The following is a 23,269-nucleotide window of genomic DNA, read 5'->3' on the forward strand; positions in this document are numbered from 1 at the left end:
TGGCACGGAGATCCTGCATTATACCCAGGTCGGCCTTACCCTCGTGGAGCACTCTCAACGCCCTGGCCTGGTGGACGTGCAGGATGGCCATGGCGTAGAGAGGAAGCAGCCTGTCCCGCAGCATCGCAAGCTTTCGACATCAGTGATGCCTAAGTCTTACGTGCTTTGGACCGTAGGGGTGGCCGATTCCCCCCAGGTGGTAGCCGTCCGCGGCACAGGTGCACCCGGGGGATCTCGACGCAATCCTTGGCTGCCCCACCAGCGAGGGAAGTAAGGGAGGCGGAGCTGGTTTTCACCGGAGCGATCCGTGAGTGGAGCGCTCCAAGTGTTACACAGCTCCTCATGCACCTCCGGGAAAAAAATGGTACCCGGGGAGGGCGCGGTTTGCACTGCGCTCCGACCTCAGGAACCACGTATCCCCGGGTTAGCATGAATGACATCACCTCTGCTTCCTCCTAACTCGACCGCTGGGGGTGGAGCTTGGATTCGTCAGAGTCGGATGCTAGTCTCCCTCCGATGCTGCGAGCAACATCTCATCTACGTCACACATCGTACCCGATGTGTGTGCGTGAGAATCCGGACGGTATGCCACCGCCGGTTGGGGAACGTTCAGAGGAGCGAATCGGGGTGCGATCGGCCCGTGAGCACTTAGCTGGCGGGTTTACGTTCGCAGAGTTCCCCATATCACTAACGCTGCTAACTTTTGTGGTCATCAGGGCCGTAGCCACAGATGTCACAGCCCGGGTAGCAGACGAAATGGTGGCTGGTTCCCGTAGGAAGACAGCCACCCGTGACCGCAACTTCTGAATGACAATCCGCCCGCAGTGCGGGCAGATGTGTCAACGAACGCTGCTTCAGTGTGCTGGACGCCCAGACGCCTAACGCAGCGATCGTGTCCATCCCCCTCCTCGATGAGTGCCGCACCCAAGAGAACAGCGGGACATGCCGCGCTGGAGAATGCTCAGTTAGTCCTGAAAAGGACTTTTTAGAAAAAAATCTCTAACACCTCCGGAACCGCCGAGACGCCCAGGGAAAGGTCGCTGCAGGTAGGGACGATCCGCTGCTACACGTCGTAGATCCAGCGATGTAGAAGAAGAAGAATTCATAGAATTCGTTCTGTTCGTAGTCATGAGCGAAGGCTCTGAAGAACAAAAGGTAAGTGAATGCTGCACACCGGCTTCCTTTTATACCGGATTTCCGGGGGCGGAGCCCGGCATGCAAATTGCATTCGCCAAATTTCATTGGCCTTTTCTATAGTAGTCAGAGTTGATTGGTTCTCAAGGGCGAACCCCATCTGTCGTTCTCGACACAACGTCGAGAGACCGACAGAAAGGGAACAGCTAATAAATCGTACAATATGATGTTTATTTAAAAATGTAAAAGCGCATAATGGTTTGTGTGAGGGTTAGGTTAAGGGTGTGTATTCGATCGATTTTACCAGCATACGTGTTTTATTGATTCTCTGTACTTAAAATCTAAAAAATCATAATAATTGTTTTATGTTCCCACAGGAGTTTTGTGGTTCTCTGTATGTAAAATATTAATAATAATACTTGTTTTTATGTTCGCACAGGAGTTTCTAAAAAAGGAGTTTAGCGAGGAAAACATTTTATTCTGGCAGGCCTGTGAATCCTTTAGCCAAATTCCAGAACATGACAAAAAACAGGTAATCTACTACTCAACACCCACAGTTTCCTGAGATATACAGAGTCTATGCAATTATCCTGTTGAATATAATATTAAACCTTTTGGCACAAAATTCTCATTCAATGTTTTATTTCTCTCTGAATTGGCTCTGGTTCTGTGAGTATACATGCTGAGTTGGATAAAAGTCTTTCTGCACTATAGTCAAAGTTTTGTCACCTTATGAAAGTGCTTGATTCGCGTTACAGACTGCTGTCTTAAATTTTTTTCAGCAATGAGATATAGGGTTGGTTATAAAAATTCCAAAAATCGAAATTCTGGAATCGAAATCAGATGCTTGATATAAAATAACAATTTTAATTCCTCTTATCAACTCCATTTTGGAAACATTTTCAGACAGAAATATGCATGATATCGCTTTAAAAGCCATGTCATTAAAGTTTTTAATGAAACAGATTTGTTTAAAACAGTTTCATTACAGGAAATATAGTTTAACCATGATCTTTATAGTTTAACTATGGTAATTCAAATGTAAACAAATCCAACAAAACATGGTTGCCACACATGCTGGGGGGATTCGGGACCCCAATAAGGCATTGGGGATCCCAATAAAAAGTAACAAAATAGACTTGGGGGTCCCTCAGATATTTTTATTAAAGTAAAAATTATAATGACAAATGTGATTAAATTCATGCAATGGATATGGTAAATTTCGTGAATTAATTATTTACAGTAATTTATATTAAGTTTGTTTATAGGCTAGTTGTCATGTCTCTTTAATTTTTAAATGCCCCGCCCCTCGTCTAAAGACCGCTAGGCACAGGACAGCGTTGACATGACTGCTTAATTGGGGTCGGTCCGGTGAAGCTAATTTAGGCTAAAAATTTGAGAATAATAAACCTTCACTCGCAGTCGGGAAGAAGAACCTTCTACTTCTGCTTTTGTATTCCTTGCGTAAATTATTATTATGCCTGGTTCTGGGGTGCTAGAGATCTCTATGAAGATGAGTGACAGGTTTTTAGTAATTATTAAGGGAGTGCTGGTTGTGCGGTTTCTGTGCTATATAATCCATTCAGAATTGTATAAAACTTTGTGCTAATTGTGCTAAAACCACCGGCCACATACACTCTGTAAAGTTTCGGGAATTACATCGGCATATAAATGCGGGCTTCACTCTTGAATCTATCATTTACATATTGATAGCCATAGTTAGTTCCTTAATAAAGCAGACTTTTTGACTTAAATGGTTGAATAATCTGCTGATTGACAGATTCACTCACAACAGTCCCTTGCCGACACCTACTGGACGTAACTATGTAAACTGCACTGAAATCGTTGTAAAATCCCCACAACACTAACACAAAGACTGACAGCAGGTCTTGTCACAATTTATATTTATATCTAACAAACTAGTTTTTTGCATTTAAACATTATTATCACAAAGTGTCAATCATCCAGTTGTTTTTAGGGAAAATAGTAAATACTACAAAGGTTAATGCTAGAATTATTCTTTTGGACATACATTACTGTTCAAAAGTAATTTCTGTTCACCAAGCCTGCATTGATTAGATCCAAAATAAAGTAAAATAAGGCTGTTCTTTTATGTAAGTAGTAAATAAATAGTATATGCATATTATGATAAAATATATTGTGTATTTTGTATAAATTGTAGCAGTATTTGGTTGGAATGGCTGCATGTCTAAATTAATTATTTATTATCTTTATCACTTAATTTCTGCATTTGTCTGTATTTATTCATTTCTTTATTCATGCACTTTATTTACACACTCAATCAAGTCAATACTTACCATTTGTGAAAACATGTAAGGGAAAGAATCTACTCTAATGTAATAATACACGGCCACTATGGCCTACTAGAGCCTTTCACGACTGCAGCAGAATACGATACGTGTTTGTGGCATAAGGGACACAACGTCTCATTCCCTCCATCAGGGAACTGAGGTTACATACGTAACCGAGATCGGAATGCAGTCGTAACGACATCCACAACCCAGTGTGCCAGCCTCTGCTTGGAGCCAGCCTTCCCCTTGTGCTGTCCTCCAACACAAACAAGGAGCTGGTCAGAGTTAAAATATTTGGTATTAAATGCTAAACTAAAATCACATGTCACCAGTTTGAGTGCAGCTATGACACGTCAGAGGGGATCTGGCCCTCCCGGTTGAGCCTGGTTTCTCCCGTGGTTTTTTTGTCCATTAATCAATCATTGGAGTTTGGGTTCCTCGCCACAGCAGGGCAGTGTTGGCCTGCTCACCGGGAGACTGCATTCATTCATTTATTTATTTATAAATTAGATATTATTTATTAGAATGATCTTACTCGTTGTATAAACACCATGCACTGTGCTGTGTTCTAACTTATCTGTTTTTCCTGTTTGCCCCTGTAAAGCTGCTTTGAAACAATACACATTGTGAAAAGCGCTATATAAATAAACTTGAATTGAATTGAATTGCGTGCGGTCCAGGACACAACACGGAAGGGTTTGGGTCTTCCTCCCCGATGGGGAGCGCCTGCAAGTCCACCACTTGGAAGGGAGAAGTGGGAACTTTGGGCACGTATCCGAATTTAAGGCAATCCGGGGACACAGAGAATGTTTGGAGATTGTTTCATGACCCTCTTGAAGGAAGCGAGCGCCAACAGGAGGGCCGTCTTTCTCGTCAGGTGAGGAAGATCAGAACCTTCGAGGGGCTCTTGGACCCACGTTAGGGTCCCAAGAGGGTATGGAGCGGAGGTGAGGCGGATTCTGCCCTCTCGCGCCCCTTAGGAACCTGGTGACCAGGTCGTGTTGCCCTAGAAACTTTCCATCAACTGAGTCGTGATGAGTGGCGATAGCGACTACATACACATTCAGTGTGGAGGGGAGATGTTAGTCTCCAGTCTCGTTAGAAGGACAACACAATCCTGATCGAGCACCTTAGTGGATCTTTCTCATTGAGAGAGACACCAGGACGAGAAGAGGCGGCGTCTAGAGGCGTGTAACCACCTAGTAGATGGGGCCCTAACCTGGGTGATGGTCTCTGCCGTAAAGGGGGAGTAGCCAACTCAGGATCTTCTCATCCCGTCTAGAGAAAAGACATGGGTGTTCCAGAGGTCTGATCTGGGATGCCAGAACGTGTCCTTCCCTTGAGAGAGCAGGTCCTTTCTCAGGGGAATGGTTCAGGGGGAGTCGCTGTCCAGAGCATCAACTCTGAAGCCAAGTGTGGTTAGACCAGTGCGGTGTAGCCCATAACACTTGGTGCTCCTCTGCCCTGACCTTGCACAGTGTCTGTGCAAGGAGGCTCCTGGGGGGGTGTTTCCGCCCGTCCCGCGGTCAGCTGTGCGCAAGGGCATCCGTGCCCCGGGGGGCCTCGGACAGGGAGTACCAAAGCAGTGAGGCGTCCGTCGTCACCACAACGTGCCCCGTAACCTGCCCGAGGGGAACCCCCGCTCGGAGAAAGGTCATGGAAGGCCAAGGGGTTAGAGTGCGTCGGCAGAAGGGCGTCATCAACATGCGCCTGCTGCCAGTGTGCTCGGAACTCGACTCTGTAGCCAGTGTTGAAGCGGTCTCATGTGCATCAATACGAGAGGTGTTACCCCCGCGGAGGACGCCATGTGTCCCAGAAGCCTCTGAAATTGTTTCAGGGGGACCGCCGACTGCATGAAGTGTTCCAGGCAATTCAACCCTGATTGGGCGCGTGCTACGGACAGCTGCGCCGTCATGGTAACAGAGCTTAGTTCCATACCGAGAAAGAGGATGCTCTGCACTGGGGAGAGTTTGCTCTTTTCTCGGTTGACCTGAAATCCCAATCGATCTAGATGCCCGAGCACCAGGTCCCTCTGTGTACACAACAGATCTCGCGAGTGTGCCAAGATAAGCCAGTCGTCGAGATAGTTTAGTACCCGCACACCTTTTTCCCCAAGGGGAGAAAGGGCGGCTTCCACGATCTTCATGAAGATCCGTGGAGACAGGGACAGACCGAAAGTTGAGGACTCTGTACTGATATGCCCGCCCCTCGAACGTGAACCATAGGAACGGCTGGTGTCGAGGGAGGATCGAGACTTGAAAGTAAGCGTCCTTCAGGTCGATTGCCACGAACCAATCCTGACACCTGATAGATGGCTCGCACTGTCGGCTTGAGAGTGGTGACAGCTGTCGTGTGTGTACGACCTCCTGGCCAGGGTGTGAGGACGGTTTGCCGAGCACAGTCTAGTGGAGTGTGCGATCGGCTGTAAGTACACCCGGGGAGAACAGAAAAACTCTGTGAGTAAGTGGGCGCCAGGCCCTGAGAAGGGTCCAGCATTGGTGACGAGGCAGGAGCCGTCCCGTACCAACCGATCAGAGCCGTGGCTGTAAAGGTCGGGCCCGATGTTGTTCTCCCTGGGGTCTTCCCGTCAGTGTCCCTGACCTCCTCTTCCGGGTTGCCACCTGTGGGGGCACAGGAACCGGAGCCGATGTCGAAGGGGTCCTGGGCTGCCTGGAAGCAGAGTCGCTGTGCGGAAAAAATGTTGCTTATTGCCACTGTCTGCTTCACCGTCAAAAACTGCTGAGCCCGTGCCGCCACCTTGGTTGCCCGTAGAGCCCTGTCAGTGGTGGCACGGAGATCCTGCATTATACCCGGGTCGGCCTTACCCTTGTGGAACTCTGTCAACGCCCTAGCCTGGCGGACCTGCAGGATGGCCATGGCGTAGAGAGAGGAGGCAGCCTGGCCCGCAGCAGCGCAAGCTTTCGACTGCAGTGATTCCGAAGTCCTACATGCTTTGGACAGAAGGTGTGGCCGATTCCCCCAGGTGGTAGCTGTCTGCGGCACAGGATATGGGGTAGAAGCACCCTTCCGCGGGCTCTGAATCTCTGACAGGCTGTCGCCTGGAGGGCCCAGTATCAGATAGGTGGCCGGGATACGGCGGAGCAGTCTGCTTCTTCTCCACGGAAAACCTCCACAGTGTCACCATACATCCCTTCTTGCGAGATGACCTAAAAGGCGGACCTTCTGAGCGTCATAATGCAAGATCGAGCCACAGATGTTTCCTTGGACCACTATCATGGACATCGTCCGACCCAGAGCACTCGCCATGACCTCCGTCGCACAAGGTGCGAGGCCTGTGGCGGTGCGCAGCCGTGTCGGCCTTCCCATCAACCAGACCCTAACGACATATGACCCAATGGGTCGCTATAGCATTTTGGGCCTGATTGACTGGCATAGCGTGGAGGCCAGAGCAGTTTAGCCCAGAGCATCATAAGTCTTCGAGTGTCCCCAGCCGCTCGCTGAAGCGCACGACTTCGCCGAAGCGGCAGTCGCGCTCAGGAAGCAGACGGGTTTGTTTCTACCTTCCGGAGAACGTAGCCGACTTTGACCGCAACACCTAAATCAACAAGCCGTGCCAATGCATTCTCCAACCTCAATGTGCAGTACAGGTGTCGTGCCAGTCAGACACAAGGATGAGTCTGTCATTCCCAAGAACACAGCTGCAGGACATGCCCAAAAACAGTGTAAAATGTGAGAGGAAATTTTGCTATTTTAGAAATATCTGCAGCTCACAGCCGAGATAAACAGGGGAAGTCCGCCACTGCAGAGGGTTAAAGCCGCTGCTTCGCGTCATAACTCCGGCAGTCTAGAAGAATCTCAAAGAGATGCGGCTTGACATGTACGTCATCCAGGTTCCGAAGAACAAAAGATGAATGAATGACTGCTGCCATCTTCCTTTTATACCCGTATGTACGGGGCGGAGACTGGCGTGCGTGTGACATTCGCCAAGCCCATTGGTGTTTTTAATTCCTCTCTGAGATAATGGGTTCTCAAACCCCAGTCTGTCTCACAACATTGAGAGACCGACTGAAGGGGAACCCAACGTTGGAATCATTTACCTTTTGTTCTTCGAAGCCTTCACACGTGATTGACTTCGAGACTTAAGTCTATTCCGAATGACCTTCTGGATTCTCACGACATGATGCTGCGGACTGTCCCATCCTGCGGCGACTTCCCCTGGGCATCTCGGCAGTTCCAGAAGTGTTCAAGTTTTTTCTCTAAAAGAGTCAATTTCTCCAACTTAATTCAACTCAACTTTATTTATATAGCGCTTTTTAAAATTTCCAGTGTTACAAAACAGCTCTACATGAGACATATTAACTATAAGCAAAACAACTAAAGACATATACCTGTAAATACAAGAAAAATGTGAAAAGACAGAAGACAAACATACCCACATACAAACACTCCACACACACAATATGCACACATATAACACATCGACATAGACACACACATGGACGGACACAGACAAGCCCGCACGTGCGTGCGCACACACAACACTCAGACCGACAGATGCGTACGCAGGCACTCACAGACTACATATTTCTATATGCAGTATTCATTATGTAAAACTTCTGAATTCTAAAGCAGCCCCCCCAGCCAGGCAAATAGTGCAAACAGTATGCAAACAGTGTCGAGGAACCCATAACTCCAATCGAGAAAAAAACCCTCAGGAGAAACCAGGTCCAACCAGGGGATTCCAGTTCCCCTCTGGCATAAGCTGCTGCCTCTGCACAAGCTAGACAGTCCTTGCACGACAAGGCTAAATAAATAAATAAAATTTACGTATAAGGTAAATAATAGATTTAAGATTATCATTAATAATCTAATAGCGTTTGAAATTTTGTAGTGATGTCGTGTCTGGTCGGCGCGTCCTTTATCCAGCTCTATCATCTCAGCTCTTGTCAGGTCACCGCTTCCCATTCTCCGGACTGCCATCAGGTCTGGGCATGAACTGCATCCTGCGGTAACCTTGGAACAATGAGACAAGACTGGCTGAGAGTAGAGTACTGTTCTGCACTCTTTGATGCAACAAGTATATCAGTTGATATTGAAAGTGATCTTGGTTCAGGTTGATCTTACTAATGCAGTCTAAACCCCCAGAGGATTTATATTATGGAAGTGTGCTGTATACAAGATTAAAAAGTTAAATTCATCTTTAGTCAAGATTTAAACTGACTGAGTGTTTCTGCCTGCCGAAAAGTGCAAGGAAGACTGTTCCAAAGTGTAGGAGCTAGATAGGAAAAGGATCTACCACCTGCACTTGATTTTGAAATTCTAGGAATTACCAGCTGACCGGACACCTAAGAGTGTAGTGCACGTGAAGGACTGTAATACAAAAGAACTTCACTCAGGTACTGAGGAGCTAAACCATGTAAGGCTTTATAGGTAATAAGCAAGATTTTAAAGTTAATGCAATGCTTAATAGGTAACCAGTGCAAGGTTGACAGAGAGGGGCTAATATGCTCATATTTTTCTTTAGGTGTTAGAACTCGAGCTGCCGCGTTGTGGATCAGTTTGTAGCGGTTTTAGCTGCATGTTAATATAATGATGAGCTTACCTCACCAAAAATGTTTTCCACTAGATCCGTCAAGATCACATCCATGAAATGAGATATTTAAAACGTCAATTTTAAAGTCAAGGAATTAGTTTAGCTCAAAGGAAAAAACATACAATAAGCGTTAATAAATATACATATTTTACAGTCTCTGATTATTAATATAAAGAATAACAATACTTGTATGCATTCGTCCAACGAATGTATCAATGAAATTATACACTTTACGTTATCTCATGGCCATACGTAACGTGACTTTACCAAACAGTATTTAGAGCAATGGTAGTGTAAACCAAACACAGTTAAGGGACCAAGTTTGTAAACGTAAGCACAGAAAACCCATCACAAATGAATATATGGTTATTTATAAACTCTACTCTACATGGTAAACATAATGACGATCGCATAAACACAAACAAATACATGAAACATGAGGAGAGAGAGAGAAAATCGTCTGAGGCACAAACTTAAAGCAGCAATTCTGGAATGCCTTCCACAACTCTAGAAATGGATAATTGTGAGCTCTGTGCTGGATGTATCCGTATGCACTTGGAGCGATGGAAATGTTCAAATGATGTCAGAATGCGTTGCTGTTGAAAAGTTGCTGGCCTCGGCCCTCGTGGCCAGCCCCTTGGCTCATCAAGGGGTGCGATGCTGAAAGGGGGAGGTTCGAGGAAAGGTCCAACGATGCTTTTTCAGGGAGAGAAGAACTTGAGGAAGATTAAAACTTAACTGTCTGTGTCCTCGGTCGATATTTAAATTCATGAAAGAGCATGCCCTTCGAGTTTGAATGGACCAATCATGGTTGAGCAGGGAAGAGGTTCTATGTCCACTCAACAGCTAATTTGCATCTTTATGACCTCCTAGCAATTTTACAAAATACCATTCCAAATTATAACAAAATTTAGCACAATTAATTAACACAATATATAAACAATGATAAATTGTAAAGACAAACATTAAGATAGCAAAAATGGACAGTTTTTAATTGCGTCAAGTCATGATTCATTCGGATGTAGGAATCTGACAGGTACGGGCTATTTTAAAATGGCACGAGCGCCAACATATAACCTATAACGGAGAAACGAAAGGGTTATCAAAACTTTCAGGAGACGAATTAACCTAATCCAGGCACCCCTTGAGCCAGGTTTTGCTATAATCTTTTGATGATGGTATCAAGAAACCAAGAGCGGGTGGAGGGGGATTTTTGCTCTTCTTTTAATGACTCCGACCATTTGGCTTATGCCAAAGTCTCTTCAAGTTGTAGTGTTTGTAATAAACCTGCAATGCAATCATCTAATAGTACATTACAGTAATCTAGTCTCGATGTCCTGAATGCATGAATTATATTCTCTGCATCCGATAGTGACAGCAATATGAATTTAGGGATTTTAGAGCACAGTGTAAAAAAAGGAAATAAAATTCTTATATTCTTCAGTTTGTTTGAGCTACTAGCAGCTGTGTTCAAGTTTATTTTAAACTATTTAATGCACTAGGAATCTGTAGCAGCGGATATATACAGTATATACTTTTATATTTTATGCTTTCAAGTTAAATAAAAAAATGTTGATGATCTAAGTTGCAAAATGCTGCTTATTTCAGCTATCTTTCAAGGCCAAAGACATCTACAACTGCTTTCTCTCAAGTAAAGCGACTATGCCGGTGAACATTGATAGTCAAGCTCAACTTGCAGATGATGTCCTGACAGCTCCACAGCCTCACATGTTCAAACAGCCACAACTGCAGGTCAGCATATCCACAGACCAATACCCAAAAATTTACTCAGACAGACATATAAAATCCCACGTTTACACAATGGTTGTAATTACTCGACGGGGCAAGTTAAAGTAATTGTAAAACCTTCGCTTTCCCCTCCAGATATTTAATCTGATGAAGATGGACAGTTATGCTCGGTTCCTGAAGTCCACTCTCTATCAGGAATGCATGCTGGCTGAAGTAGAGGGACGACCTCTCCCTGACTCCTGTCCGATCCCATGTAGCCCTGCCCCCTTTAAACACAGCTTCATCTCTGACCGTTCCACATTCTCCACAGCTAAAAAGGTGCAAACGTTGTCACAGTACTAAAAGTTTGTGGTGGTTATAACAAATTGATATCTGCAAAAATGATTAATTCTTTATGATCCGTTTGGTCAGTGGTTTAGATGGTAACACTTTTTTTAGATGGTAACACTTTACAATTAGTTGCTATTAGTAAACATTAGTGAATGCTTTAGCTAATAAGGAACAATTTGTTTTTTCAGCATTTATTAATTTGTTTCTATGTTAGTTCATGTCAATACAGTTATTCATGTTAGTTCTTGGTGCATTAACTAATGTTAACAGTGACAACATTTGAGAAAATGCTCACGGCAGCTAACAAGACTCGCCCGACGGCTCCTCCTGTGGAGTCACCAGGTGATCCGGTCCCTGAGAGCCACATACATCCCAGGTGACCTGAAACAGACAGCCGAAGTGCTCTCTCGTCAGTCGACGCCTGGGGCAGAGTTTGCCTCCCTGGACACCATCCATTGCAACCTACGGTACTCCCTATCCGAGGCCTCCTAGGCCTACAAGAGAGACCTGAGACTAACCTCTCCCCTTCCACACTGAAAGTGTATGTAGCCGCGATTGCCGCTCATCACGACTCAGTTGGTGGAAAGTCTCTGGGACAGCACGACCTGATCATCCGCCTCGCCCGTGCTCCATTCCCTCTTGGGACCTTGATGTGGTCCTGGCGGGCCTTAAGAGGCCCCCTTTGAGCCCCTCTGAGACGCCGCTCTTCCTTAGCTAACGATGAAGACCGTTCTCCTGATAGCTCTCGCTTCCATCATGAGGGTAGGGGACCTACAGGCATTCTCCGTGTACCCGATTGCCTAGAATTTGGGCCTGGCAAATCTCACGTGATCCTGAGACCCCGGCCTGGCTACGTGCACAAAGTTCCCACCACTCCCTTTTGGGACCAGGTGGTGAACTTGCAGGCGCACCCCACTGGGGAGGAAGACCCAACCCCATCCAGTACGCACTCTACTTGAACCGCACGCAGAGCTTCAGGAGCTCTGAGCAGATCTTTGTCTGTTTTGGAGGTCAGCAGAACAGACAGTAGCGCACTGGATTGTGTACGCCGTCACAACGGCGGACCAATCTCAGAATCGCCCGTGCACGCTATCAGTGAGAGCTCACTCCACCCGGGGTATAGCCTCCTCGTGGGCACTGGCGCAGGGGGCCTCTCTGGAAGACATCTGAAGAGCTGCGGGCTACGCCCAGCACCTTCGCAAGGTTTTACAACCTCTGCGTAGAACCGGTGTCAGCCCGCATCTTGCATGTTAACATGTAGAACCGGCAGCCGGTAGGGCATAGGCCTGCGAAAGCACCTTCCCCCCTTTCCATATGTGGGTCAGAGGGCTACTTAGCCTCCATTCTTTCCCCTTCTATCCATCACTAAGCAAGATCTCCTTGAGGGGGGGCTGGGCAGATCAGCCCTACCCCTTAGGCCGGGTACCGGGCAGATCAGCCCTACCCCATAGGCCGGGTACCTTCTGAGTTATCCACACATTGCTCTAACCAAACCTAGTGCTTTGGACGTTGTAACTCCCTCACTCGGGCGGTTCCATCTGATGTATCCTCATGAGATGGTTCCCACTCCTGGTAACCCATGAATTCCCCCAGGTGGACCTCCACCTCACGATTAACTACTCAGTCCGCACGTTCCATGCAATCTCCCCCAAGGGCGAGAACATATCTATATCCACTGTATTCCTCCCCCCTCATGATTGGTTCCCACCTTGGTAACCCATGACCTCCCTTGGTGGACCTCCACCACGCGGCTAACTAGTTCAGTACACATATTTTTCCCATGAGCTCTCACCTGACAGTGAGACCATGGGGGTGTCTCCACTAGAACTCCTCCCGATTGTAGGAAGTGGACTCTGTAGTGCGTTCCCCATTCGAGGAGTGCACCTACCCAGTGGCCTTCTCTTTGTAAGAGAAACGTCTTGGTTAAGTATGTAACCTCAGTTCCCTGATGGAGGGAACGAGACGTTGTGTCGAGAACGTCTTGGTTACGTATGTAACCTCAGATCACTGATGGAGGGAACTCGACGTTGTGTCGAGAACGACAGATGGGGGTTCGCCCTTGAGAACCCCATCTGTCGTTCTCGACACAACGCCGAGAGACCGACAGAAAGGGAACTAAGGCCGTGCCGTGAGGGAACTTCTGGGACCCTCTGCCTACCTATCCACTGGAAGATTACAAATTTCACGAAAACGCTCACGTCAGACACGCCCTGGCCAGTCACCGTCGCTTCGCTGAGATTGTGATACGGGACAGCGTTGTGGTGGGTTTTAATAGGAACCAAATCTGTCGGTTCCACACAACGTCTTGGTTACGGATGTAACCTCAGTTCCCTGATGGAGGTAACGAGACACTATGTCCTTCTTGCCACAAACATGTTCAGACCGCTGCAGTAGTCGTGAAAGGCTCTCAGGCTCCTCAGAACTAAAGGTGAATGAATGGAGCATGCCGTCTCCCTTTTATACACGGATATCCGGGGGCGGAATCCAGCATGCAAATTTCATTCGCCAATTTCTTGGCCTGTTTCAAAACCAGTCAAAGTGATAGGTTCTCAAGGGAGAACCCCATCTGTTGGTTCGACACAACGTCTCATTCCCTCGAACAGGGAACTGAGGTAAAATCCGTAACCAAGACGTTTTGTGATAAAACCGTTTGTAATATTGGATAACGTGACTCTGATTCTCACTGCATTGGATTTTATTGCAATATCATTTGTTACAGGACAAAAGGAGACCCAAAACAGGCAGGTCAAGTGATGACCTCAGAGAGAAACATTCCGATAAAAAAAACAGCTTTTTCTCATGGTACAGATATCCAAGTATTGGAAAAGGACAAAAGAAGAGAGATGCCCCTGATTTATCTTACAGTAAGTATCAAATATCTTTTGACCAATAATGATACTTATGTGTCAAAGCGCATTCTTGTATAGTGCCCTGTAGACCTGAATAAGCCAACAATTTGTAAGGTCTTGTTAACAATGCATGTTTAAAAAAAATGATGCTTTACGTGAAGTCATGAACACATTCTGCAAGGTTATTTTGATGTCAAGTGTGGAGAAGAATTTTGTTGTTGATTTGCACACAAACCCTTGAAACTTTTTCTTAAACTATCAAATATTTTTGTAGTTATACATGTTTGTTGATATAAAATCTGTTTAATGTATATCACCATATTGTTTTTGCTATGTTGCGATTTTTCATATGTGTGGACAGATTGTAATCGGCGAAGAGAGTCTCAGGGTTCCCTTTGCTCTTTTGCAAGTCAAGAACTGAACACCTCCTGTACTGTAAACAAGAGTGAGGTAAGAGGATCAGGGCCTGTACTTGAAACATTTCGGCTTCAATCCTGTTGAGTTAGTTAGAAAGTGTACAGTTTTACACTAGAAATTCTTGATTTTAATGCCCCCTTACAATAAATTAAACCATCAAAATACGAGGACAGAATGGACAAAACACACAAGACTTTTCATGTATTTATTGTACCATATTATTTTGCAAAAAGGCAAACTACACCATATCAGGATATTTGAGTTTTATTCAAATCGTTGATCTGTTCTTTTGGTAATATGTTGTAGTTGCATACTCCTGGTCTCAATTAGTTTTCTACATGTGTACTTTTTGGCCAAGACTCCTTAATGTCACGGTTGTTTTCTATTTTGGTTTGTTTTTGCCTTCTGTGTATGATGTCTTAATTAGTTAATTAGTCCCTCACCTGATTCTGTTTCCCTTGATTGCTTTTCCCGTGTGAGTGTGTGTGTGTTACTCAGTTCCTTGTCTGCTATTGTTTATCTTAGGTGTTCTCCGTTCCTGTGGTTTCATTAAATGTTACCCGTTGGGATTCTACTCCAGTGTCGTGCACTTTCTCCATTTCCAGCATACGCTGGAAAAAAAAAATAGAAGAAGCCCAAAAAGCTTTCACATGCAGTCAGAAGCGATCTGCTGGATTTTATCCAACAACTATGCAATCTGGCACATTGTTTACCTGCTAAACTATTTTTTTATCATATCTTACCCAACTCTATTCCAGGAGCGTACCTCTTAACTGTCCAAAAGTTTTTTCGCCAAGCACATCCATCGAATTTCTAGGCGTCATTTTAGATTCATCTAAATTCCAGGCTCTCTCCCCAAAGAGAAAATCGACAGCACAATTCTGGTCTCCACCTCCCTCGTAGACAATCCTTACTGCTCCAAACGCGAGTTGCTGTCTATTCTTGGCCACCCTTAATTTGCCATATGTATCATATACCGCAAGGCTGGCCTTTCATCTCCCACCTTCTCTCTCTCGCGTCCTCCGTCCACCCACTCAAGGACCTGATATCCCTGATCGACTCGTGCCGCAACGAGCTGAGTTTTTGGAAACTTTCCTGAAACAATGGAACGGACTCTCTTTTTTACAACGACGGACGATATCCATTTATTTACCAATGTTGCTCCATCTGTCGGTTTCCGAGGATATAACCAAGGTTGCTGGTTCGCATCCATGTGGCCCCCTCAGCTGTTAAATCTTCCTCAGTCTTCCTTGTCCTCGGCACTGTTCGAGCTATACCCATTGATCATCGCAGCCTTTCTGTGGGGGAAAGAATGGTCAACCAACAGCATCACAGTTCACAATGCAACAATTCAGGCCTTTTCCATTACCCCTCACTAATAAGTGCCTTTGATAAGACAACTGATGTGGATATCAGCGTGCGACCAATTTATCTTAACTGCAAAACACGTTCCCCGGTAAAAAAACTCTCTCTCCCGTTTTGCTTTTCAGAAGTTCAGGCGGCTGGCACCAGAAGCGGACCAACTCCCCACCCCAGTACCTCCCTATTGGGAACTAATATTCCCCTAAACCACCCGCTGAAGCCCCTCCTTGAAGTCTCTCTCAACCATATCACCCACTCCGTCTCCTCCAGTACCCTACAATCGTACCTCACAGCTTGGAAATGCTTCAAATCTTTCCACGCAAGTTACATCATTACTAACATTCCCAGATTTTTCAATGCTAGCAATCACTTCATTCATCTCTCACCCTAACACTTCAAAAAACCTCAGAGCCAGTTCCCTTAAAGCAGCGGTTCTCAATCCTGGTCCTCGCGCCCCCCCACTCTGCGTATTTTGTATGCTTCTCCTATCGCTTCGGAGGTTTGTTCAAGACACCCGCAACAGCCCTGCGAAGTAAACATCACTAGATATTCTGCCATGATTCCAGTTCGAAATGGACATAATGTTGTGCAAATCTCAAGATTACGATTAAATAACCCTTCAATCTTCATAGTAGGTTTTGTCTGTGTGAAGACGCTGCAGGCAGTACTGTTGCGCAAATTCGTGTTCTTAAGTTAACGTCAGCCGATTTCCTGTGTGCAGGGATTAGAGAGCAATGAACACAGTTGATGGAACACGTCAATCGGAACGCAGTTCATTCAATGATCTCTCTTCTAACGAGAAAAAACATGCAGAGCGGGGGGGGGGGTGGGGCGAGGACCAGAGTTGAGAACCGCAGCCTTAAAGGATACCGAAGCGGATTACAATTTTTCCACAAACTCATATTCTGATCATTTTCACCCCAAATAGCCAGTTCACAGACCTTCATGCTCATCAAAGGCATTCTAAGAGCCCATCCCTCCCGCACGGACCCCAGAAAACCCATAACATTCAAAATCCTAACTAGGGTCCTTTAACACTCCACACCGCCCATACACTCGACGCTATGTTCACATTAGTTTTCTTCGGTTTCTATAGATGTTCAGAACTCCCCATCATGTCCAAATTTTATCCAGATTTATCCACTAACTTTAGGAGTTCCTATTGTCCGGTCTCACACAAGGCTTTAATCCTAGCATCGAAAGACTATCAATTGAGAGCATCATCTGCACTAATCTCCAGTCCACGCTCACCGAACCAGAGACAGTCGAACACATAATCAAAAATGGAATCGATACGAAATTGATGATCGCCCCATTTTCCGAAACCGCTTTGGCATTTTCCGTATCAGTCCTATAGGCATTGCCACCAGAACATTTTCTGGGGAAAAAACGCATTATAATTGACCTTTCATCACCGCATAACTCCGCATTAACAGCTTTATTCTGCTTGAGGAATTTTCTCTCCACTACCACGACATCGACCAAGCCATAACCCTGATTAAAGAAGCAGGTCGCAATGCTTGGCTAGCGAAAGTCGATATCACATCCGCCTTTAAAATAATGCCCATCCACCACGATTTTTGGCATTTATTCGGCACACGCTGGAACAAAAAAATTAAAAGGAGCCCATAAATCTTTGACATGCTGGTTGAAGTGCTCTGCTGGATTATATCCAACAACTATGCAATCCCGCACATCGTTCATCTGCTAAACGATTGTTTTCACCAAACTCGTTAATGCTGGACTGCTCCCAACCTTCCACCTGTATCAGCAGCCCACTGCCACAACAGTGTCGCACCTGCAGGGGCCTTTTACCGTATTTCCCACCACCGTAGCGGTGTTGCTCCAGGACGAGCCTTTACCGATATTTCTCACTGCTGCAGCAGTGTCACCCAAGCAAAAGCCTTTACCTGTATTTCCCATCGCCGCAGCGGTATCGCTCCAGCAGGACCCTTCTCTCTATTTCCCACTTCCGCAGCAGTGTCTCCCAAGCAGGGGATTTTATCTGTATTTTGCACCACCGCAGGTGTGTTGCCCCAGCAGGGGCCTTATCTGTATTTTCTGAATCCCACAGCAGTGTCGCTCCAGCAGAAGCCTTTATCAGTATTTCCCAGTGAAGCAGCAGTGTCGCCCAGCAGGGGCCTAAATCTGTATTTCCCACTGCCACAGCAGTGCCTTCCCAGCAGGGGCCTTAATCTGTATTTCCCACTGCCGCTGCGAGTTTGTGAAACAACACGCACATGATTACGTTCATATAACATGCATTTGACTGATCTCAGGAAGTGGTCACATAATGTTAAAGACTCGGACTCGAAGACTCCGGTACAGGCTGCAGGTTTGCCTGTGGAGCTACCATTTGACAAAAGAATGAAAGGGCTTTGACCCGATGACTCGAGAGATGAACTAATCATTTTCCTTCCCGGTATAAAAGAATGAAAGGACTCAGACCCGATGACTCGAGAGACAAACTAATCATTACTGTTTCTGGTACAATGTTGCACATGTGCGGTGAACACAAAATTAACGAATCACTCTCTGAGACATACGTTATTCCCAAGTCATGTTTAAGATAAATTCAAAAAGAACGACTCGTTCATGAAGGACCCATTGGTGTTCTCTGATTAAACCATTGAAAATGTTTGTTTATGGGAACAACACAAAGTTCAGTATTGATGATAAACTGATTTTTTTTTTTTTTTATGATGAAAGCAGTGTGCACTGAGGAACTCTGATTCTGTTTGGGAGAAGGATGGAGAGAGATGCAGCAAAGCGTGTACTGTAACACTGCCGGATGGCTCCTGTTGCTGTGTTCCTCTACCGCAGGGTGCTTCCATTAGGCAGGTTCTGCTGGAGCTCTGTCAAACACAGCAAATCAACCTGGCGGCTGTCGACCTCTTCCTCACAGGAGGAGAGAAGGTAGGGAGGGACATTAGACCTTTATGAGTTTTTTCCTTTATGTATATTTCTAAATGTGATTTTTACGAGTGTTCCTTGTTTAGCCTTTGGTGTTGGACCAAGAAAGCATTACTCTTAGTTCCCAAAACCTTCGTCTTGAGAAGCGCACTTTGTTCAGGTACATTTTCTTCAAATTTAGCTCTATTGTGAAGTCTCTTTTATGCGACTGTAATGGGGTGATTTCCTGGGGAAGGGCTAATGTGAATGAAAAATGAAGTGTCAAAAATAAAGTTGGATACACACAACTCTGCTTGTTTCTTCCATTGATTTGGAGTATCTGTCGCTGAAATTTTTGTGGTAGATTCTCGTAATTTAAGTTCTTCGAGGCTCAAACCAATATCTTTTGTTGGGCCTGTCACACAAACATTGTGGCTTGATTGACGGTGTCTTATAAATAGTTAAGTCCTGTCTGCTATTTTCAGACTGGACCTGGTACCCATTAACAGATCGGTTGGATTGGAAGCAAAACCAACAAAACCTGTGACGGAGGTTCTGAGACCTATGGTCGCCAAGTATGGACTCCACCTTGGAGATTTGGTGGCCAGAATTGTAAGTTATTGGATAACCTTGGTTACTTATGTTTGGATCTACTGTATATTTTTATTGTTTACTGTACATATGTCAGATCGGAATTCAGTTTTAAAGGTCTAAAGGCGATTGATCTAATTTATAATCTAGATTCAGTTTCTCACCATCATGTGTTATTACAAATATGCACCTGATGAGCAGCTGTTACAGGGCGTGGATTTATGTGGTATATAAGGGACTGACTCTCCACTGCAGTTTTCCCCCTTTTAAACATTAGACGGTGGTCAAAGCCAGTCCTCTGAGTCAGCCTTCAGAAGTTAATGGAATACAGCACCAAGCAGAGTTTAGAAACGAACGAGAGGCAAAACCACTTACCTCTACAGCTGGTTTATTTTTACCCAGTGGTCTATGAACATTTGTCTAAGTGCACAGATCTTAAGCATTAACAATGATATTAACAATATTAAGCAAATCAATGTGAATTTAATGTGTTGGACTAAATTGTCCTTACTTTGTAAGTAGCCCATATGAAGCTAAGATGTTAAAGTGGAAATCCAGAAGTATGGCCTAGGTTTACCTGTTCAGCGGACAAAGCCATCGCCGCGATCCTTTTAGATGGCGGAGCCAACTCTCTAAATCCCTGTCGATATTACCTTTTGCTTTACACGGTACTGTCACTCTCGCTTTGACTGCTGGCTCTCCGTAGCACAAAAAATTGCAATGTTTACATTACATTCCCCAGATTATCACTTTTTTAAAAATTCCAGATTAAACGCAGTCATCTAGACAACATTATAAATTCTAAGATTAAACAACTTTCCCTAATGCAGCACCGCAGCCTTCACACTCGTGATGAACTGGCCGGTTGCTCTCCTTTGTAGGTACCGACCTGGCCATGGAAATTATAAATTATTATTATAAGCTTAACATTGGGAATTGGGGTAAAATAAGACAATCATTTTGAACACTGATCTGTCTATGTATTTGATAAATAATTGATTTCTGTTTATTATTAACCAAAAAAAGTTACAAAGTGGCTCTTTAATTTGAGTTGAACAATGAGGCCATTCCTAACCAACAATTCAACATGAAATTTAGATGTGTCCTATCCTTAATACGATATTTCCTGAATGTGTTTCAATGTTATTTTATGCTGAATTTGTTTTAAAATATTATTTGAAATTGTTCTTGTGTTAAGAGTGGAGAGACGGACATTCTTGATCTCGGAGTGCCAATATCCAACCTTGATGGCCTACGAGTTGTACTAGAGTTGGCTGATCCAGCCAAAGGTCAATTCAATCCAATTCAGTTCGATTTGATTTCATTTTTTTCTCTTTACCATGTTCTCTCTGCTAATATTAAGTATAATATGTTGCACAGGTTTGCTTCAACATTCTGTTGTGTAACTGTTTTGTTGTACTCCTCCAATAGACAATTCTAAAACACCCAATTCTAAAACGCCAGCAGCCAAGAAAGAAGTGACAAGAGAGGTGATATGACTTTAGTTACTAAAACTGAAAAAACTGACTCATACCTCTAAATGTCATGTGAATGTTGCTTGGTGTTTTTTTATGTTTTTGTGTGATCTACATGTTGTTGTGAAACAGCTGAACATGGAATGTCTTTTAGATATCGGTACTAAGACAAATAGTAGATAATTTATAATTCGTAATTTGTCCATTTCAGTAAGGCCAATTTATAATGACAATTTGGTGTTAATTCACTACCCCTCAGGCCATCCAATGCATTGGTGACATTGTTTCTTCAGTAGAAAAGTTCAATTTAAATGTGCAAAAACAAGTTAGAGGCAACACAATATAAATCTTGACATCTTACAAAGCAAAACAATTGGTTGTTCAAAAAGATAAACATTGACAACATTATCATAACGATTTTATAACCTCAGCCAAGCTGTATATCTTTAAGTCTACAAGTGGGGTTCTGGGGGGGGCGAGGCACAGGTGATCAGCACAACAACATGATATAGTATAATACACCGTCAAACTGAGAAAAGCTATCGCAAGCCTGGAATCCGATGGCGAATAGATGGAACAGTATTTACATTATATTCTTTTTTCTAATTCAGCTAATGCAATTCAGCAATGTACTGTTCTACTGAGGAAAAAATGTAACTGACATGGCATGGTCGGAGGATGAGTAAATTCACAGGAAATTACTTTTTTTTCTGGTAAACTAAGTCTTAAAACTTTATAAACATAATTACTTAAGACAATCAGCCCAGAATTCACTTATCCTATATATGTCTTTGCTGCATTGCTAGAGACACAACAGCTCAAAGGGGAAACTGTTGAAAGGATTTTGTGATGACAAACATCCTCAGCCAGGAGCATCAGAGAGAAAGAAAGGCAAAAACAATCACATAGATGAAACTGAGGGTAAATATTTGTCCCTTGATGCTGTTTAACATTTTCACTAGACAGCTCTTTGGAGAACTTGTTTCATGAACTGGTTTAGATTGGTTAAAAATTTTGGTATAATGAACTGTACAATTCCACACTTTTATCTCCCATAACAAATGAACTAAAATGTATTTTCCTTATATAATCATTGTCCTTTATTCAGACTTAATGACTGGTTCCTTGTGATTGGCAAAAACATTAAGTTAATTGGTATGTGTTCTTACTGTTAACCCCTCTTTTTTCCTAGAATTGTTTGAGTTGCTCAGTCGTGCTCAGAGCAGTCGCGTCAATGACCAAAGAGGCTTGCTGAGAAAAGAAGACCTTGTGCTTCCTGACTTTCTCTTCATAAACCCTCGTTCTGAACCCCAACCTTACTGCTGTTCCACTCCCACCTCTCACAAACCCGGTCATACCACCACCATTACTCCTCCCCAACCCCCCAAACCCAGTTCTTCTAGACATCCCCACTCACCCACTCATGAATCACCCCCTTTCACTGCACCTCACTCCCCCATATCATGCTCCTTCTGTCCTCAGAATCAAGATGAGGAAGGGCTGGGCGATATGACTCTGGTGGGGGAGGGGGATATTACCAGCCCAAACTCCACCCTGCTTCCATCTCCACTAAGCTCTCCGACCCCTTATGAGGGCAGCCTGCCTGAGGGCAACTTCACTCCACCACCTTGTGTAGACAGACAACCAAGCCAAGGTATTTCTCCCACATGACTAGCCGTGAGTATGTTTGTGTGCGTATGGTGGTTTTACATTGATTAGAAGAATATTAAAAAACACCCCAAATTCTCCTGTGGTTTCAAATGTACTTTTCAAGTGTGGTAGGTCATTCGGGTGTTCGGAGCAAATTTGCTTATTGTGCACTAAATACCGGTCCTTTCAAATAAAAGCATAGAAGGTAAAAAAAAGTTAATTATCCCAACTCAAAATCTCAATAGCTCATTTACCTTAAGTAAAAATTCAAAACTTGTGTTACAGATGTAGTATTTTTGTGTTGAATGTTTCAATATAAAATTGACCATTGTCTTTGCTTAAGGAGACAACATTTGTATAAAAAAGAGGCCGGATTATTTTGTGACGTAAATGAATTACTGGAATTATTTCACAGTGTTCATATACAGTAGGTGTATTAAGGCTATGTTTTTTTTACTGTGTTTGAGGGGTTGTACACTAAGCTTTGGTTTAAATACTTGTTTGGTTTCATTTTTTAATACTGTCTGTGGAAGGGTGCCCCTAACCATATTATAATTACTCGCAATGCTCTTCAACAATGCTGAATCTACAGACTGATAGTATTTCACAATATCATTGTGAATAAAAACATTTTAATATTTGAGAGCTAAACTTTTTTACTCTCAAATCACACAAATCACATTGTTGGAATGCTTTTACATCCTCTCTTCTTGAGTCCTTTGTAGTTGATCATGTTAAGTCTTTGTGAATCTCATTAGATTTAATAAATGCTATAGTAAAATCACACTAGATTTGCCTGTGATTGTGTCCGACATCCTTGCACCTCTTCTACTTTCTTACTTTCCTTATTTTATCATCGTATTCACTTTCTACCCTGCTTTCTGTTTTTTTGGACATGCTAGCTTGAATTGCATTTTATACAAAGACCCTCACTGATCAAAGTGTCTGCACTGA

The 23,269-nt window shown here is 44.2% G+C and overlaps 1 protein-coding gene across 3 annotated transcripts in view; it reads left to right on the forward strand.

Annotated features, from left to right (window-relative positions):
- The window catches only part of rgs12a (regulator of G protein signaling 12a), a 91,996-nt gene that overhangs the window by 63,014 nt on the left and 5,713 nt on the right, over positions 1-23,269 (forward strand). For 2 of the 3 annotated variants that reach the window (XM_056743996.1, XM_056744014.1), the window contains 12 exons: positions 1,574-1,666; positions 10,609-10,752; positions 10,885-11,067; positions 13,799-13,943; positions 14,290-14,378; positions 18,417-18,623; positions 18,707-18,780; positions 19,085-19,211; positions 20,389-20,479; positions 20,622-20,680; positions 21,472-21,586; positions 21,858-22,319. In XM_056743996.1, coding sequence (XP_056599974.1) covers positions 1,574-1,666; positions 10,609-10,752; positions 10,885-11,067; positions 13,799-13,943; positions 14,290-14,378; positions 18,417-18,623; positions 18,707-18,780; positions 19,085-19,211; positions 20,389-20,479; positions 20,622-20,680; positions 21,472-21,586; positions 21,858-22,319 — 1,789 coding nt within the window. The remainder of the gene's footprint in view (positions 1-1,573; positions 1,667-10,608; positions 10,753-10,884; positions 11,068-13,798; positions 13,944-14,289; positions 14,379-18,416; positions 18,624-18,706; positions 18,781-19,084; positions 19,212-20,388; positions 20,480-20,621; positions 20,681-21,471; positions 21,587-21,857; positions 22,320-23,269) is intronic. The other variant, XM_056744003.1, reaches the window with a different exon arrangement.

This window comes from Triplophysa dalaica, chromosome 1, assembly GCF_015846415.1.
Source record: "Triplophysa dalaica isolate WHDGS20190420 chromosome 1, ASM1584641v1, whole genome shotgun sequence".
NCBI lineage: Eukaryota > Metazoa > Chordata > Actinopteri > Cypriniformes > Nemacheilidae > Triplophysa > Triplophysa dalaica.